Consider the following 19524-nt stretch of genomic DNA (forward strand, 5'->3'; position numbering starts at 1 on the left):
GAAATCAGAGCTCAAGGGATCAAAACTTTAAGCTTGTTTTGTTTAACAACACCACTAGAGCACATAGATTTATTAATCATCAGCTATTGGATGTCCGTTGATCCCCCCCACCACAATTCTTTGGTTTGAAACTTTTTTTTACAGAAACGAATCCCTTTCAAACATTCTTGGTGATGGTTATGAAATTAATAAACAAAACAGGTTGTGATATCCTAAAGTTGGTTGTAACTATATAAATACTTTACTGCATTTACTACACATTTGACTACAACAATGCACACATTATGATACTAGCATGATTTATCACCTGCCCCAATAAACTTATTTATAATACTACAGGTTACTCTGAAAAATGAACTTACACTTAATAAAAAATTATTTTTTTTAAACACGAAAAACTTTAGATAAAAATTAAAAAGAAATGTAAATTTGTTTTACAATACAAACGGAACAAGAAATATCACACATTATTTCCATGTTCATTATAAGAACTCGGTGTTACAAAGGAAGTTGGTGTTTACAATCTCAAACAATACAAATGTGTACTATGAAAGCTAAAGCTAATCTGTGACTATTTTAACGGCTGCTCCCACATTTATATACAGTGTACTGCCATTAGTATTAATAACAAAAGTTAAAATTTATTTTGTTTAATGACATCACTAGAGCATATTGATTTATTAATCATCATCTGTTGGATGTCAAACATCCTAAACAGACCGCTTTACCACTGGGCTAACCAACATCCCACCCTGGTATTGAAAACAAGGCAACCTCAAGTTGAATGACAGACTTGGAGAATTGTTTTAAGGTGACTGTGCCATGTATTGCAAGAACAGTTAAACCTCATTACAATGACCACATTTGTTCCTGTTCCTTTTTGTTATTGTATCAAGTGTGTCATTTGTAACTAATTGGATGTAATGATGTAAGGCCATTTTTTTTTACTAGATAATATCAATTATATCATAATTATAACAAAACTGAACCACCTTTAAATAATTAATGTATTGAATTTAACATAAAAAAACAACAAATACAAGATACTGTACTTGTAATAAAATATGTTTTACTGGAACCATTATATATTAAAACTGATTAATCAATAGACTACATTAAGGTGCATCCACTGGTCAAAGATGCATCCACTGGTCAAAGACATCCAATCTATGACTGGTTTCTGCTTCTGTCCTGCACATTCACAAATTGCCATAAAACAAAGACAATTATTCTTTTAACTAAATGACTAAAGGCTTATTTTCAAAATCACATCAGCAAACTTTACAGACCTCGTTAAGTAGGACATCAGGTGACCCAGCAGATGCCCAATGCTACACATAACAGCATCTATGATTGAGTCATTTATTCTTCTAAAGAGGTACATGTATATGTTTAATCCGTTGGGTGTCGGAAAGTGTAAATTCTGATGTAAAGAACAGAACAACACTGATGTTCATTTGTTCTTGATAATTTCTGGTCGGATGATGTAAATGTTGTAAGGATGGTCCTTGTAATGAGGTCTGACTGTTTCTTTAATTAAGGGTGTGTTTTTTCACAATCCAGTTCTGTTATGAGATATCTATTAGTGAAACTGGATTCAAGCTCACCAGTTTCACAGCTGTGGAAGGCTATGATTAACTCCTTTCCCGTATCTGTATTATTGTGTAATCTTGTTATTGGGGAAATGCTGGGTTGGAGCGGGTTAGCCTCTACATGCATGTATACATGACAAGACAAATTACATCTAGTTTTATCTGAGCTCTTACAAAAACAATGTACATAGAAAAACACCAATCTTCAACCATAATCCTTTTAGCTCTGGGAACCAGTTTGAACAAGGCAACTTGAAAAGAATGGATAATACAGTAAAAAAAAAATGAACAGGTAAAATGGGTGAACATCTGTCAAAACTTTAGGACAACACAAACCTTTTGATTATAGCTTTACAATGTTGAGTGGTCATACCATAAAAAAATCACGCCTAAAACATTATATGAATTATGAATGGAAAAATTATCACAAATCAAACTTACCCTGTACAATTACAATATACAGCACCAGATCATATTTGGATTAAATGTTATGAATAGGATTAACATAATGACATCAAATTCTTTTCTTCTACAAAGAAGACAAAATAACTTCTGACTTTACAATAATTTGAGCCATCTTCTAATTTGTGCCAGCTGACATCGATCTAGCATGCTGAATAAAACTCTACTGTTTTGTAATTCTTTTGTATGTGTCAGAAGACATTTCAGTTTAAACAACAATACTGGTCAAAGAAACAACTTCAAAATAATCGTAATTATCAGCCCCTAACTGATCAGCTGCCTAAATTATTACCAAAATCCTCAAATGCTATTTTCTTCACACTAGCAGTATGAAGTAAATCATCACTCAACACCAACAACCGATGATCTAGTTAGTAGTGAATCATGCCTACACGAACCTGGGACCAAATTCATAAAAGAAATATTTCGTATCTATTTCACACTGATAACTATGGAATTATAGAATATGTATAACAGGAAAAATAAAATAAAATTATATACTGGTATATATTTTAAACTCACTGTAATTATAAGGACTGTTGTTTTTCTGCAAACAGTGTTATTAAAAACAGTACCGTACAAATAATACATTTTGAAATGCAGATAAATCACTTTCTTCTGTCCTGTCCATGACTCATCTTCCATATTATTGTAATTATCTGCTTCAAATAGATACCAAATACTCTTCAACACTCTTCAACATACAATTTTCTAAGTGTAAACTAGTTTACGATGTTTTGTTAATTTGGCTCCCAGCTATTACTTACAGCTGTTGGGTATCTAACATACGGTAATTGTGACAAGTAGCTTAAAGAAACCAATGCTGCCATATAAGCTACACATAGATTAAACAAGAATTCTCTGCTCTGATATGAACATCCATAGGTGCAACTATCAACCAAGTTTCAGTGACCTAGGACTTTTAGTTTATGAGAACTGATCTAAACATGAAACTTTAATGTTAAACTTTAATACAAAAGTTGATGCCATCGCTGCCGTCAAAAATTAAAAACAAAATACCTGTTTGGAATGAGAAAAACTATATGGGTCAACCAAACGAGTTCATTCCGACAAGCCATCAGACCTGAAGTAAGCAGTGTTATCACTGAGTACCGATCCCATACTAGAGAAAAAAATAATGAAAAATAGAGTTAAAGCTCTTGTAAACAAGTTACTACAAAGTGTGTGATAATTTCTACATACATTTTCTGGGAGAACATAACAAGAATCCATCATTGTTGCCATGTTGGATAGAAGAAGTACACCCAAGGTGGTAACAATTTTGACCTGGGATGAGGTTTGCTAGAGACCCTGGGTCAAAATTGCCACCACTGAGCTGTACTTTCTCTATTCCACCTGACTGCATATATGCATGATCGATTCTTTTTCTCTCATCCATTCAGTAAATAAACTACTATATTACAAGAACAGACAGGGATGGCTGAAAAAGTAAATTTTATATTTATCTATTTTATTATAAAAGAACCCCTACTGTATCATATTTACTAAATAAACTTTAACACTACAAATTAACAAGATAAGTTTTATAAGGCAGGTTTCATTAACACAATATCAATCTGAAACTGTGGTCTGCTGGCTGCACACAACCATTAAATATTCTTACCCATGCAATTCAAAACAAGTTTCTATATCAGGATATATTCTGTGAAAAATACTACAATATCTGTGAATGTTAGTTTTAGAGAGTACTCTCCCTTAACAACTACCTTGCAAAAAATTAACATAGGTTGACCACCAAACTTTTCTGTTAGCCACCCGAATACCATGTTACTGTTACACAAGTTGCAGTATTTCATTTGCATAGTTGTTATCAGTTAGTCGTAAATATAACAAATAACTTCAAATCAATGGATTACTTAAGTACTACAATGGATTACTTAAGTACTACAGAGGCCATCCTATTTGTAATCATCAAAAAAAGATTTTAAAAGATATTTCAGGGTTTTGTATCATTATCTTAACTATTTTCTGAACTGGACTATATTAAACTGCTACACCAAGTAATAACTAAGTGGTTGTGGAGTCTGATGACCACAGACATAATAGTTACATCCCCTTGTTAAGCACAATCACGTGACTCTCATAAAAGATAGAAATATTCCCCATTTGCTGAAACAGTATTGCCAAAAAATGAGGCATAATCACATGATTAAAAAATAATGAATACCGGTACTATTAAAGATTAACAACATCTGAATGCAAGACATAAAACACTAGCACAAATCTCCAAACATCGAGCTGCCAATCTTCGTTATGTTATAAATTCCTCCTACTCGTATGTGGTTTTTGTTGAATGTGAATAAACAAGAACTATTATTTCAACACTTTCACCTCACTAGCAGAATTTCTGCAAGAAAAAAATTTGAGGGTATGTAATAAAAAGAAAAACAAATCATAAGTGCTAGGTGGTTATGGGTTTGAAATATTTTGAAATTGGACACTGTATTACATGTACTTTTACAGATTTTAAAACAGCAATTCTCTAACTATAATATTTCTAAAAGTTATAAAAAATATATCCATAAATTTCCAATTATTTAAGGGGACATAATTTTACCCTTCATACCCTGAATGGTTACTACTAATTCTAATTCTTTTGCATAACTGTCATCATTGCATATGACAATTTAATTATTTATCATTATATTAGCCTATATTTAATTATCTAGCTAAGACTGATATCTAGATGAAACGACTGTCAGCAGTATTTACATTTATTGTAGTCTATAATTTATAATATACTCGATCTTTACATACATATATACATTTAATAATCATTTTACATTGCCCTATATGATACTATCCGTGGTCAAATTCATTAAGCACTTTTCAGTTCTATGGACCAAACCAATATCTTGGCAATTTATGCAAATGAACAGTGTAAAAAAAATTTCTCCATTAAGGTTGACGACAGGACATTCCTACACTTTATTTTTCATTATACACAAATATTTTACTCAACATTACTTTTTTGTAAATGGTACAATTTTTTATATAATAAAATATTCTTCAAATGCAGTCACATGCATTTAATTTAGTAATTTGCAAGCAATATATTTCCAATAACAATATTATATTGAAAGGTTTCCAACACTTTTAAAACGGAAGTGCCATGTACTGGTTCACTATTATTGCAAAAATGCCAAGTGAAATTCAAACACTGAATGTCATTCAAATTCAAAGACTACTATAGGGTGTGTTTATTTATTATTTTTACATTAGGTTCACAACTATTAAAATACATTTCAGTGCATACTGAACAGAAAACATGTCAGTATCTTTTTATTTTTCTTAAGCATCATGAGATTATTATATTAAAATTTTAAAACACCAAATTAGAGCAATTGATTAAGTACTGTAAGAGAGCATTCAACCGACTGAGCTAAATCCAGCACCATGTTTTAAAAGATCAAAGAAAAAAAATTGTACAATTTGTCAAATATTAAAACAAATTTACCATTTATATTTGTGTATGGATCCAAACTGATGGTGCGAGAATGTCCAATCATCAACCTTTGCTGGAAACATCGTACAATGGCAGCAAACTCAGGACAGTTCGTTTAATAATATGAGATTAAAGGCAGAGGTGGAATTTGGTCTGGCCACCAACTAGACTAGTTAGAAGGGTTGATGAATTTTACCACAGATTGCTACCTGACCTAAACTACTGCAATATAATTTAGTGTAACTAATTTTAACGAACCATGTCCTTTTACTTCTAAACACCTGTATGTCAGTATTACAACTTTCAGTCAGAAGTCATCAGAAAAGTTTTGTTTAAAAGGACCTGAATGAAGCCATTTTGAAACTTTTTTTTCTGATTGTGTATTTGCACATTTACAAGAAAACATTTCAGAGACCACATGCATGGAGACCAGATAAATTTAAACCTGAATAGCTCCTATACCAACATTTTAATTTTCTCTGCAAGATTAAAAGTTAAACGTGAATAAGGGTCCTATTCAGTAGTCATAAGTAATGGGCCCTGATGTATTAAAATGGCACAAATTCCATAACAAAAAACAAAACGCAATATCATGATTCCCGAGGTCTGAACACAATGACTCCATCTTGTACATCTAAAGTTCCTCCCCCCGTCGACTGACTCCCTTCCCCCTCCAGTGGAGACTGAATTCCTCTCATCTGTCTAGTCAATGCTTCGTCTCCATCACCATCAACTTTCAACACTATCTGTCCTTCCTTCACCTCAAGCTGGCCTTGTCTCGGTGTGTCTAGCGTGTGGGAAGAAATGCTGTTAGATTCAGCAACACCAAAGTTTTCAGGATTGATCACAATTTTGCCGTCATGCACAGCAAGACGACCAGGTCTAGGCAGACTCTGACTACCCTGAACCAGTCTTATCTGTTCAGCACCTGACTGAACTGGTTCCGACTGAACTGGTTCCGATTGTTCTGGACTGGCATCTACCTGTGGTAAAGACTGTGTTGTATGGTTTGCTGTTTCCGAGTCTGACACCTGTGTCACCGGGGTAGCAGAATTAACACTCTCAGTCGCGTGGCTTACTTCAGTCACTGGAAGTTCGTGAAGTTCTCTCCTGCCAGATGCTGCTGGGTTACTAGTTTCAGCTGTGGTCTCAGAAACTGATTTAGGTCTTGGCGATCTGTCAATTGTACTGTATGGTGGTGGTGGCGAGTTGCGTCTGTGAGCACCCACCACCTCGTGGTATGGGGGAGGGGTATCCACAAACTGGTTGAAGTCTGATGATGGAACATACTGCACCCCATTGTTCACATTGACTATTATGTTGCCGAAGTGTGAGTTTGTTCCCACTGCCAGGAAGGGGTCCTGCTCTGCCGACCTGCCCGGGTTGTTAGACCCGTCCTGATGCTGACGGTGTCGCTCCATTGCCCGGGCCAGTCTGCGTGTGCGCAGACGCTTCATCTTGATGCGGAAGACGACGATGACGATGAAGGATATGAAGATGACGATGGCCACGGTACAGCCAATCACCGTGTACACTGTGGTCTTCAGCCAGTTGAAGTGATACGTCTCATCCACGTCCGGACTTGTCGTACTGACAGCTGCAACACACAGAATCAACAACACGTCAACATAGCACAGCTCAAACTCAACAATATGCCACACACGGGGAAAAAATAAAAAATTGCTGTGGGTGAAATGGCCAACCGATGGCAATTTGTTTTTCAAAGTGACTTTAGAAGCAAATAAACATGACTGAAAGTAGGCCTTAATCTATAATTGAAAAAGCAGAAGTGACAAGAAGAAAGGGGAGAAGGTTGATAAAAATAGGCGAAGTGAACATATATTGGTACATTTCATAACATTTCACCATATTCAGTGTTCATTCGCATAAAAGTTCCAAATTATACACTCGGTTCTAATCGTAATATTTTGATATAAAATACTACTACTTCTGGTAATAAACTTTTAAAATTGTATGTTTCATTAAAAAAGTGATGTTATTAAGTAGTTGATAATGTGTCCTTAAAATGAAAGTTATAATTAGTATTTTCTGGCATTACTGAATGCTTGACTGGTCCCTGCAAATGGTGCAACATGCATCAAAGTAAAAACAAGGACCGACAAGGTGCCAGATGAGCTATGACAGGGCTCAAACTTAACGACGGCAATTGCCGTTGCTGAGATATAAATTTCTGTAGGTAGAGAGCATTACCGATGGCACTGTATGATGCAATACACTTCAAAGAAACACCCTACCATGGATCTATATTTCACTGTATGATCCAATGCACTTCAAAGAAAGACCCTACCATGGATCTATATTTCACTGTAGGATCCAATGCAATTCAAAGAAACACCCTACCATGGATCTACATTTCACTGTATGATCCAATGCACTTCAAAGAAACACCCTACCATGGATCTACATTTCACTGTATGATCCCATACACTTCAAAGAAAGACCCTGCCATGGATCTACATTTCACTGTATGATCCCATACACTTCAAAGAAAGACCCTACCATGGATCTACATTTCACTCTATGATCCAATACACTTCAAAGAAAGACCCTACCATGGATCTATATTTCACTTTCAAGAGCCGGAATAAAACACATGGTTTTGTTTTATCTAAAATAAACAGTATACCTTTAGTGAGATAGTAAACAGCTAATGGTTAAACTGCAGGCAGTGTTCCACGAAAACAGCGACTCATGTAAGTGGCACCAGGAATGTCCTGTATCTCTGAAAAACTATTGAACAACTTACAAGAACAGTTCTCTTCATCTGTTCCATCTGAACAGTTGTCTGTTCCATCGCACACCAGTCGTTTACTGATACACCTACTGTTGTTACACCGGAACTTGTCACGACAGATGTCTTCTGAAAGACAAAAACAAGACTTGGCAAACTACATACCGTATACGCAAATATGTTCGCGAACATGTTGATAGCACCGCGAATTTAATTACGCGCGAACTTATTTCAGACTTGGTATATTATTTACCGTATAATATATAGTCTTATCTCTACACGCCCATATCAGAACAGAACTTTATTCACTCAGAACACCTATGGTGTTACATTTGACATGGTTTACAAACAGTTTGGTGTACTGCTTAAAAGATTAATGCCATCAAACATATCAGAATCAAGCAGTCAGAGGTCCACAAGGTCATGTGATTGTGTAAACCTGCCTGGTCACGTGGATTTGATCGAAGTGACACACAGTTGCGTGTAAGTCTGTTGTTATGTAACGTCAGTTTTTTTTCTTTCTTTGTAACCTTGAATGGAAGTGTTTGGGTACCACCAATAATTAAAAGTTATTTCTTCTAATATTTGTGTTGTTCAATTCTCTGTATCACATGTGTGTGTTCCACCAATAACATGTTTTATCAGACATACATACAACATTGATGTCTCGCTGACAGCATGTGCATGAAATCGTCATTGAAAAGAGTTTGCTGTTTGGCAAATGAAATATGGGTAATTTTGATTTTATTATCGGGGGACACAATCGCGAAAATAATTCCTCGCGAAAATGTAAAATGAAAGCCCGATCGCGAATTATTTTAGCCGCGAAAATATTTGCGTATACGGTAGACAAAATACAGTTATAAAGTTTATTTTGTTTAATGACACCACTTGAGTACATTGATTTCTTAACCACAGGCTATTGAATGTCAACCATTTGGCAATTTTGACACAGTAACAAGGGATCTTTTATATGCACCATCCCACAGAAAGGACAGCACATACCATGCCTTTGATATAAAAGTCGTGGTGCATATAGACAGCACTTTACTACTGGGCTACATCTTGCCCTATAGATAAAATAAATACCTTCAGAAGTAACTTTTATGCCAAATTTGTGTATGTGTAGTGACATGACCAACCTTGTGTGTTAGCGTTTATCAAACCAGATTAAACACTTTTGTTATTGTATAGAACAGTCAAATATGTGAAGTTAATACTAAACCAAAAATGTGCTCTAACTGTGAAATAGTTGCTGTATCCATTTAGGTACATAGGTACACTGAATTTTTACACTGAGAGGTCATTTTCATTCAACAACAATTATGTTTTTGTTGAAAAAAAGTGAACCTAACTATGGGTGTGCAGTTGTTGATACCCAGAGTGGGCATAGGGGTGCAGAACACCCGAGTACAGACCTGCCATGTTTATTTTGGAATGCTACATTTTGATTAAACATTGTCAGAAGCAGACAGATATTTGTAATACAGATGTCTTAGTGGTAAACTTGACCAGGAGGTGTAGCTAGGTTTACACAAGCCCATCAATCTCTGCAGTAAAATGGATGTGTTTATACGGATTCATTCTACGCAAACGTTTACATGCTTGCATATATTACTTATGTGCAATCACTAGTAATTTAGTATTTCTTCAATATCATATGTAAATGAATGCATATTATGCATTAATTTAACCCAGTTTTATGGACTTGCATCAACCTTGCTTATGCTGGTTTTCCAGTGAAGCATATATATGAAACATTCCACTGTTATTAAGCGTCACTCTAGTAAAAATTACGAGCAGCATACTTACTTGAACAGTTTACTTCATCAGAATTATCGGGACAATTTGGCTGACCATCACAGAGAAAGCGAGCGAAGATACACAGGCCAGAGTCGACACAGCGGAACTGGGTGATACCACACTTACCCCGACCATCTGGGTACGATGCTGCAACACAAGTGTACATGTAACACATATTATATCATGAAACTGCCAAGTAAACTTTAAAAACAGATCACAGGTATGAAAGTTAAGATTATTGAAAAACACTCAAACATGACAGATCAGTAGAGATACTAAATATACCGCCGTACAAAATTTCACAATTTGTACTGTATGATAGAATACCCTTTTTGCAACTAAGCTAATAGAACAATCTGAAATAGGCCATAGAGGATAATGGATTCTGTTTCTTCAGTACCATTCTATTAACTGATTCAATTAATGGAAAATACAAACAGGAATGGTATCCTTGATAGAGGTTCCTTAAGATTGGTGCTTTATGGGACATAATATAGTTAACTTTCTATATATAAAAGTCAAATAAAAAGTTAATTTACAGCCATCTTCATCTTTCCAAATACACTATTACATATAGTTTATAGGACTGATGCTTACAACGTTTGTAAAACCCCATCTCACTAACAGTTATATCCCACATGCCTGCTAATAGGACTGATGCTTATAACGTTTGTAAAAACCCATCTCACTAACAGTTATATCCCACATGCCTGCTAATAGGACTGATGTTTATAACGTTTGTAAAAACCCATCTCACTAACAGTTATATCCCACATGCCTGCTAATAGGACTGATGTTTATAACGTTTGTAAAAACCCATCTCACTAACAGTTAGGTGTGACGTGCAGCTCCATCTTTTTCTCCATGTAGCCATTGCCATGGGCATCGACGAGAATACACTTGTAGCGGCCGGCATCCGACCGGTGCAGGTCTGTGATGGTGAAGACCACCGTGTAGTTGTTGAGGTGACGCTGCTGGAAGCGAGAGTTGGGCTGCTGCGCCTTCCAGTAGATGTTGCGAGTGGGCACGTCGCTGTTGGCCGAGCATCGCACTTCAACCTTTGAACCCTCAACCTTCTCAATGAAACTGCCAGATGAAATGTTAAGCTGCCTTAGTATTGTAGCGGCACCGGTTTTCAGGTCTTAAATAAACAACACATACAACAAGGTTAACAAGCATTCTGAGAGTACTCTATATGTCCCCTACCAGACATAAAAAAAATTCTTATCTCCTAAATTCAAGGGCCATACTTCTGTGAAAAGTGTGTAAACCAGGGTTCTACCTAGCATCTGGAAAATGGGAGTCATCATGACCCACATGGTTTTATTTTGGGAGTCATGCATTCAAAAATGGGAGTCTTCTATGATATATTTTCTAAATCACATAATTAACTGAATAACTGTCGTGTTTATATTCCATGCATATATTATATCCACTATTCTATCTGTATAATACATACATGCATCTCTCGAAAACTTAATCTCCTGATCTGAAGCGACGGTCCTGGCCGAGTTGCTATTCAAACTAGTAATAACAGCCTTTGAAAACTCCAACTTCGAAAACTCAATAACTTCGATATCTCAACTTAATTCTTTGGTCCCGCTATAAAAATTTAATAAGAGTATGCACCTCCAAAACTCAATGCGTGTGGATTGATCAAACTGTTGTTTCCGATAGTATTTAAAAGATGAATATATTGTAAATTATGTCAATCAAGAGAAGCGCGCTAATCTCGGCCGTCGAGCATTAAAGTAATAATTACAGAATAACAGATCGCCGACTAAGCGGAATGAAATGATCCTGTGTTTGGTTGAGTGTTCGTACGTGGTGGAGGGCCTTGCTACGTAATACATAATAATAGACACAGACTGGTTAACTTCAGAGAGCATTTGTAATAATTGTTAGCGCCGTTTGTTTTTGTTCTCAAAGGCGTGAATCATGACAAATTTTAGCTTTTCTATTTACGTATCAGTTAATGTTTATCAGTTACCAGTCATTTAGTTATGTTAAAAATTAATACATCACAGATCGAGCAATTGGAGAAAGGACCCGGCAACGTAAGGATAGCCAGATCGGTTTTTAAATGTTCTGCTTTCTTGTCATCCAAGCAATCTCGCGTAAGGCCCAGAAATGGGGGTGGGTGGCCAGATTGGAGAAAAAAAGTAAAGGTGCGAAGCGTAAATAATTTTGTGTAAAACAAATGTCCTTATAGTGTTATTCGACATTCAGTGTTTTATTTGTTAGTTACATTCCGCAATGTTTTGACATCTGTAATACGTCAACGTTTATTATATCATTTACTTTCTGTTATTTAAATAGGTATGCAAATGCCTTCTTTTTTCGTTTTTTCTTCTTCTGTCAATAAATATATGTAGCCTATATGCCTTAACATATATTTCAAATTCATCTGGGTTATCTTTTTTGTTTTGTTATTTACTTGCTTTTACAATATATGCAAAATGAATATACCACAGCGTTCAAGATGCCAACAGCTGGGGTAGGGTGGCATGGGATGGAATGGACTGGAGTGTGCTGACAGTGCTATATTAATTCACCTTTCAACTGGGGATGCATAGTTTTCAGAGTTTAGAGGTAGGCAGTGAAGCGCACGCTTCTTACAATAGTAAGCGAAATCAACCAGCTGCAATACAGTTTCAAATTTGAACTCTTATAAATATAATAATTTTGAAAACTCAAATTTCCTGGAATTTGAAACTTTGCCCTTATATTCCTGTACGTCATTCACATTAGGAAGTAAAGTAATAGTTTTGTAGGTGCTAACTTAATAACATGTATAACAAATTCCTCAACCCATTTTGGCCCCTGCTAACAAGGTTTTTAATTAATAAAACTGGAAATTAATAACATTTTCTTGCTTAGAATATGAATGTTTGTACAGTATGTGTTTCTGGTATTCATAATATTTATAGTAGCTTAAATAGGATTTTTTATACATACCGGTATATATATATATATATATATATATATATATATATATGTGTTCAGAATTATTGAAGCCAAACTCTCGTTTAAGCTGCTAATTTGTTTTTTTTTTTATCTGATGTTGACCACTTTTGAAATATGCCCAGTATATATTAATGCATTTTCTTATAAATCGAATATCACTTTCTGTAAAGAAAATATATTTCTGGTTGTAATAATGTTTGTAGTGGCTCATACTTAATTTTACTTCCTATTAAATATTTGTTCTTACGTACAAAATTATTGGGACGTACAATCTATAAGTAACTTATTCGATCAATACTAAGACGCACAAACTCAATCATACAATACAAATACACACCACCACTAATTAGAATACTGTATAACCAGACATTTTTGTGGTTTAAGAGTTTATTGGTTTGAGGTCTAAAACAATTCGAGGTTACTTATTTTCGAGGTTTCATAATTTAGCATATATATAATCAACATTAAAAGTATCACTTCAACCTTCCATTTGCATATAGCTGATGCTTAATAATTGCAATTGAGTAATACAGTACGCCATTAACGAGACAAATGATCAGTCTTTGATTGTTCATATAAAACCAATTAAGATTGGTGTGAGAGGTTTTCTTTGTCAGAATGTCTAGTAGTTAATCTGAGCTTGACATATTTCATACTTGTATAGTAAGCTGGCCAAGTATACCACAATAGAGCATGGCAGCAAATTCAATATTTGGGTAAATTGTCAGTTTATTATTTTTATCATAAGGAATATTTTTAATAGAATTTTCAAAGTTTTATATTTTTCGAAGCTGCTCACTTGCCCTTGAAACCCATGAAAATAAAGTTTGTTTTGTTTAACAACACCACTAGAGCACATTTATTAATTAATCATCAGCTATTGGATGTCAAACATTTGGTAATTATGACTCGTAGTCATCAGAGGAAACCCGCTACATTTCTCCTAATGCAGCAAGGGATCTTTTATATGCACTTCCCCACAGACAGGAAATCACATACCACGGCCTTTGTCCAGTTGTGGTGTACTGGTTGCAATGAAAAAAAACCCAATCAGCTGAATGGATCCACTGAGGTGGTTTGATCCAGCAACACAGTTAAATCCTGTCCCCCATTCCATGAAACTAAAACCCCACGAAACTTTCGCATCATACGGTAACATACTTGGCAAGACACAACAGGTGCTGATAATAAAGAGAAACGCCCTCATTCTCCAACCATTTCTATCATTATGGTTCCTTAGATTACTTTTGTCTCAGTCACCATCATCTTGGAAACTCACATCACCTGCAATAAATAAAATTAAAACTAAAAAATCTTAATAAATTGTTTTGTTAAAAATATGCCAATAAAGTGTGAGAGAAAAAAAAAGGTATGACTTAAAGTCTGTTGGCGTCAAGAGAGAATCAATGAATTGGCATGTAACTCTATCACCAATAAAGTTAAAATTCATATCAAAACATATTACAATTTACATTTTAAACCCATACCACCTCGCAAAATATATACAGTATTTTAAAAATCTCAGTTTAATCTCCGCAAACGAACTACACAGGTACATATGTATTTCACTTTTAATATACGGGGCTGCAGAAAGTATTCACCCACTTGCCAAATGCGAGTAAAAATTCTGACAAATGAGTTTAAAAATGCAACTATCAGTCCGACAGGCGATCTATCTTTTTCTGATTGATTGTATTATAATTTTATTTATTTATTTATTATTATTATTTAAAAAAAAAAATTGCATTAAATCCGCACTCTGCATCAGCCATGCAAGAATTGCAAACCATTCAAACAAACGGTTCAGAAGGATGTCTAACCAGAGTTCCGAACTGCGCAAGCCTGAAAACTAAACCATGCCAAAACAGCCCCTAACTAAAATGGAACCAAATTGGACAAAACGGAACGTTGCCTGAAACTGCACCACAATCTATGGCTATATGGCTAAAACGGAACCAAAAATTTAAAAAAAATGTATGGCTAAAACGGTATCATTACAAGTTGTGAACGATGATTATCTTCAAAAAAACAACTACTATATTAATCAATTATCGTTTTGTTTTATTTTTATATCTGTACAGGAAAGATAAAAGTATTACTAATACTATTAGCAGCTAGCTAGAAGTCAGTGAAATGCAATTGATTTCACCAATACATTGAAATGCCGTTACAACTTTCAGCTAAAAAAAGAAAGAAAAAAGGTATCATTCTTGCCATTACATTCAGGTGCTGTTATAGCCAAATCGGTTTCGTTTTCGCCAACAAAAATGGTTCCCTTTTGATAATGGTTCCGATTTAGCCTAATTCTCAGGAAACAGTCTATCAAAGGTCATTAGTTCCAGAAAATTATTTGTTTACGTTGAGAGTATGTTGCTGGTGTTTTCCATAGATTCTTCTATTAAAGACTTGCAGGATGTCACTTGAATTTTGTAAATCTATATGAAAGAAATGTGAATAACAGTCTTGATCAGAATATTTCAACATGTATTGATTTGTCAATCAAAGTTTGAGGTTTGATTTCGATCATTAAATAAATAAATAAATATATATATACAAACAAACACATGTACGTACACACACACGCGCACACACAAACACACATATATAGATTAAAATTTTGCTAAACAAAAGTATATTGTCTATAGGCTGGCAGATTAGGAAATGTTAGTTGGTTCTGGTCCAGCGGGCTAGTGAAATATTTTCCATTTCAGAACCCTGGATATATTTTCATTTTCTCTTTATTTTCTCTTTCATTCTTTTCTTTCGGGTCGAGCCCACCTGTGTCTGCCAGGTCTGACCCACCAGGAAAAAACCCACAGGCTCAACCTGTTTACATTGCCAGTATTTTTACCATGCTGTGCTCGACTCAGGTCCATTTTTGGCAATATAAACGTGAGTATTACTATTAGTATGGTGTCTGTAGTGCTCAATCAGTGAATGAAACAGTGAACATTTGACTTAATTGTCCAAAAAGGGGGGAATTATTCAATGTGGAATTCTTTCCATTTCCCTGCCTTTCTTCTATAATATTAAAGTCTGAACCAAAACGTTAACAATTATGATAAACTGCTCTCCTACCTTTATTTTTCATTAGATTTTACCCACATCTTGTCCAGTCAGAAATCTTGAAAACCCCCCAAAACATTACAATGACACAGATCCCACATACTAGATGATAACTATGTCAATTATATTGACTTCGCTGAGATTGCATTGGGCAAAACGCATGTAATTTTGTACCAGTTGCCATTCTGACTTTTTATGGAATACTCTTCAAGATGGGTGAAAGAATATGAATTAATCTAACAAACCGGCCTCGGTGGCGTCGTGGTTAGGCCATCGGTCTACAGGCTGGTAGGTACTGGGTTCGGATCCCAGTCGAGGCATGGGATTTTTAATCCAGATACCGACTCCAAACCCTGAGTGAGTGCTCCGCAAGGCTCATTGGGTAGGTGTAAACCACTTGCACCGACCAGTGATCCATAACTGATTCAAAAAAGGCCATGGTTTGTGCTATCCTGCCTGTGGGAAGTGCAAATAAAAGATCCCTTGCTGCTAATCGGAAAGAGTAGCCCATGTAGTGGCGACAGCGGGTTTCCTCTCAAAATCTGTGTGGTCCTTAACCATGTGTCTGATGCCGTATAACCATAAATAAAATGTGTTGAGTGCGTCATTAAATAAAACATTTCTTTCTTTCTTTTTTTAATCTAACAGTCATAACATGTTATGATATAAAAGCAAATGTGATGGCATCTTGGGGTTCAACGATACGGTCAAAACTGTATTGCGATATAAGAAACCGCATTGCAATATGTATTGCAATATAGTTGATATTATTTAAATTTAATATTTATGGTTTGGATTTTTTTAATGAAAGCAGAAGGCATACACTTTTTAATGATCTTTATTAGCTTCAGCTATCAGGCTAAATGTTTCAAGCCATATTTTTTTTTTTAACACAATACTAGTCTACTAGAACACTGGTGTGACAGTGTTAAACTATTTATAAATTGTCACATTCTGAACCAAGTATATATAACCCACTTATCACTTCGTATGGCCGACTACGCTTGACATGATTGTTACATTTCCTGTCATCACCAATTAATAAAATGATGGGTTTTTTGTTTGTTTGCTGATACAAGAAAAAATAGCGTGTAAAAATCGCGATACGCAAAACTATACCGTGGTCCATATCAAGCTGATCAATTATCATGGTATATAATACCGCTTTATCGTTGCAGCACTAATGACTTTATATTTTAATTTTATATTTTTTGGTTTAATGATACCACTAGAGAATACTGATGTTATATGAATTATGTCACATACTTTAGACGCTTTCACCCCTCTTGAAGAGTATTCTATAAAAAAGCAAAATGGCACACAGCAGAAAACAGCATGTATGCAATCTCAGCAAAGTCGATACTGGTGACATCGTTAGTCTCATATGTGGAATCTGTGTTACTGTCATGGTTTTTTCACAACTTGTGTCTGGACAAAAAAAAATTGAAATGTAACAGTAATTAAAGGTAGGAGAGTAATTTACCGTAGTTGTTAACAATTTAGTTCTGACTTTAGGCCTACTGAAACCTACCTACTTTGAGGAATGTGAGTTTTAACTCTCTAAGTCACAGTAAGTGTTATTCATGGGTCCAACTATTTACCCCAAGATACCCCAAAACACCACAAGACACCACCATGACTCCATAAATATTTTTCAAAATGAATTAAAATGTACTATTTTGTAAAATATTTAGTGGAAAATGACCTAAAAGAATTAATTTTAAGCCTTAATGACAGCCAACTGCTAAGGGAGATAATAGACTATTTACCCCAAGACACCACAATCTGTCTGTATATATATATGTATATATATATATATATATATATATATATATATATATATATATATATATATATATATATATATGTATATATATATATACGTGTATATATATATATAAACAAACAGCAGCAAGAAAACGTGTACCTCTTTTAAAAATTAAAAATATATATACATTTTAATGCCTGGGATTATATGGGGTATTGTGTATGTTTTTGCAGTATCGTGTGTGTCTTGGGATAAATAGGCGGTGTCTTGCAGTGTCTTGGGGTAAATAGTCGATTATCTCCCTTAGCAATCAGTTGTTATTAAGGCTTAAAATTAATTCTTTTACTTCATTTTCCACTAAATATTTTATAAAATAGTACATTTTAATTCATTTTTAAAAATATTTATGGTGCCTTGGTGTATCTTGGGGTATCTTGGTGATGTCTTGGCATGTCTTGGTGGTGTTTTGGGGTATCTAAGCTATCTTGGGGTGTCTTGGGGTAAATAGTCAAGTCTGGTTATTCAATTATAGTTTTTCTGGCATGAGTTCGACCCATACCTCCCTTTCAATAGTTAGGGTAGTTTTAGGTATAGGGTTAGTGTTAGTCTTTAGAGCCTTTGATATAGAGGAGTACGGGTCGAACTCTTTGAAAGAGTCTTTCTGTTTTTCTTTCTAAAACAAAACAGCAAAGACGAAATTACAGATAAAATAAGGATGAATAGCCTAATTTGCTTACTGAGAATTATACATGTTTACATCTAGATAAAAAAACTATTTCAATCACGCGATAAGAAATCTTAAACAGCCGCAACTTATTTACACCCACTTTAACCTGAAGTTTAGGTGTTAATATCGTCCGCCATTTTGAGAAATTGGATAGTCTTACATTCTATTTTTCTATTAAAATTTGGTCCTTCGTTCTTTAAGAAACTTATTTATAGTCCGTTTTCTGTCCGATAATTGATGTTAATTTAAGGTTATTACTACTATTACCGTTTGGGTGTTATTCATGACTTGCTTTTCAATAATTTTTCTGCAAACAAATTATTTTTGATATCTTTTTAAGGGACATAACTCTAAAGACTAAGGGGCGAAAACAAGCAATACTGCTGATTGCCAGAAGTAAAATCTACCTACGCGCAAACCATGCTTGGAAGCAAATTCTAATTTTGTATGTAATTCTTATGCGTATACGTATACAAAAACCGCAATGCATAATCCGTAGCAATCATTTTCTATGCAAATAGTTTGAGTTTATTCCATTTATGCATCTTCAAACACTTGTGCGTATCCATCTATAGCCTACATAATTATACGGTTTAAAGGACAGGAAAGGGTTTGAGAGGGGTGGGATGTGTGGGAGAGGGGCCCGCCCGCGCTAGCATGTGCAAGGGAGCAGAAGCAGCCCGACCAGGGTTGGTAACTGGGATAAATTTGGTTTTGGTGCTATTGAATATGCAAATCATTTAATGTCCCGTAGGATTTTAAGTCGAAAAAGGAAAAGGTGGCGTAATTTTGTGAAGGTAAATTTGACGCATAATTTGGAGCGGTTCATCGAAATTAAAAATGTAACTAATTGGTTGATTTGACTTAGCTGATCGAAAGGTAGCTCCTTGTCACGCGACAAGTGTAGCATATATATATATA

At 34.9% G+C, this 19524-nt stretch overlaps 1 protein-coding gene across 2 annotated transcripts; it reads right to left on the bottom strand.

Moving 5' to 3' along the window:
• Positions 1-989: 989 nt before the first annotated feature.
• LOC121381152 lies at positions 990-18950 on the bottom strand. 2 transcript variants are annotated; one of them, XM_041510311.1, is made up of 7 exons: positions 18871-18950; positions 15401-15477; positions 14204-14326; positions 10905-11216; positions 10085-10222; positions 8288-8401; positions 990-7117 (listed from the first exon to the last, which is right to left on the bottom strand). In XM_041510311.1, exons 3-7 carry the CDS (start codon positions 14247-14249, stop codon positions 6111-6113), a joined length of 1617 nt encoding a protein of 538 aa, XP_041366245.1. In that variant the 5' UTR covers positions 14250-14326; positions 15401-15477; positions 18871-18950; the 3' UTR covers positions 990-6110. The 2 variants fall into 2 exon arrangements, with proteins under 2 accessions (XP_041366245.1, XP_041366246.1); XM_041510312.1 differs by lacking the exon at positions 15401-15477 and having other exon boundaries at positions 18871-18947.
• Between the last annotated feature and the right edge of the window lie 574 nt (positions 18951-19524).

The sequence above is a fragment of the Gigantopelta aegis genome, chromosome 9 (assembly GCF_016097555.1).
Source record: "Gigantopelta aegis isolate Gae_Host chromosome 9, Gae_host_genome, whole genome shotgun sequence".
NCBI classification, from domain to species: Eukaryota; Metazoa; Mollusca; class Gastropoda; order Neomphalida; family Peltospiridae; genus Gigantopelta; species Gigantopelta aegis.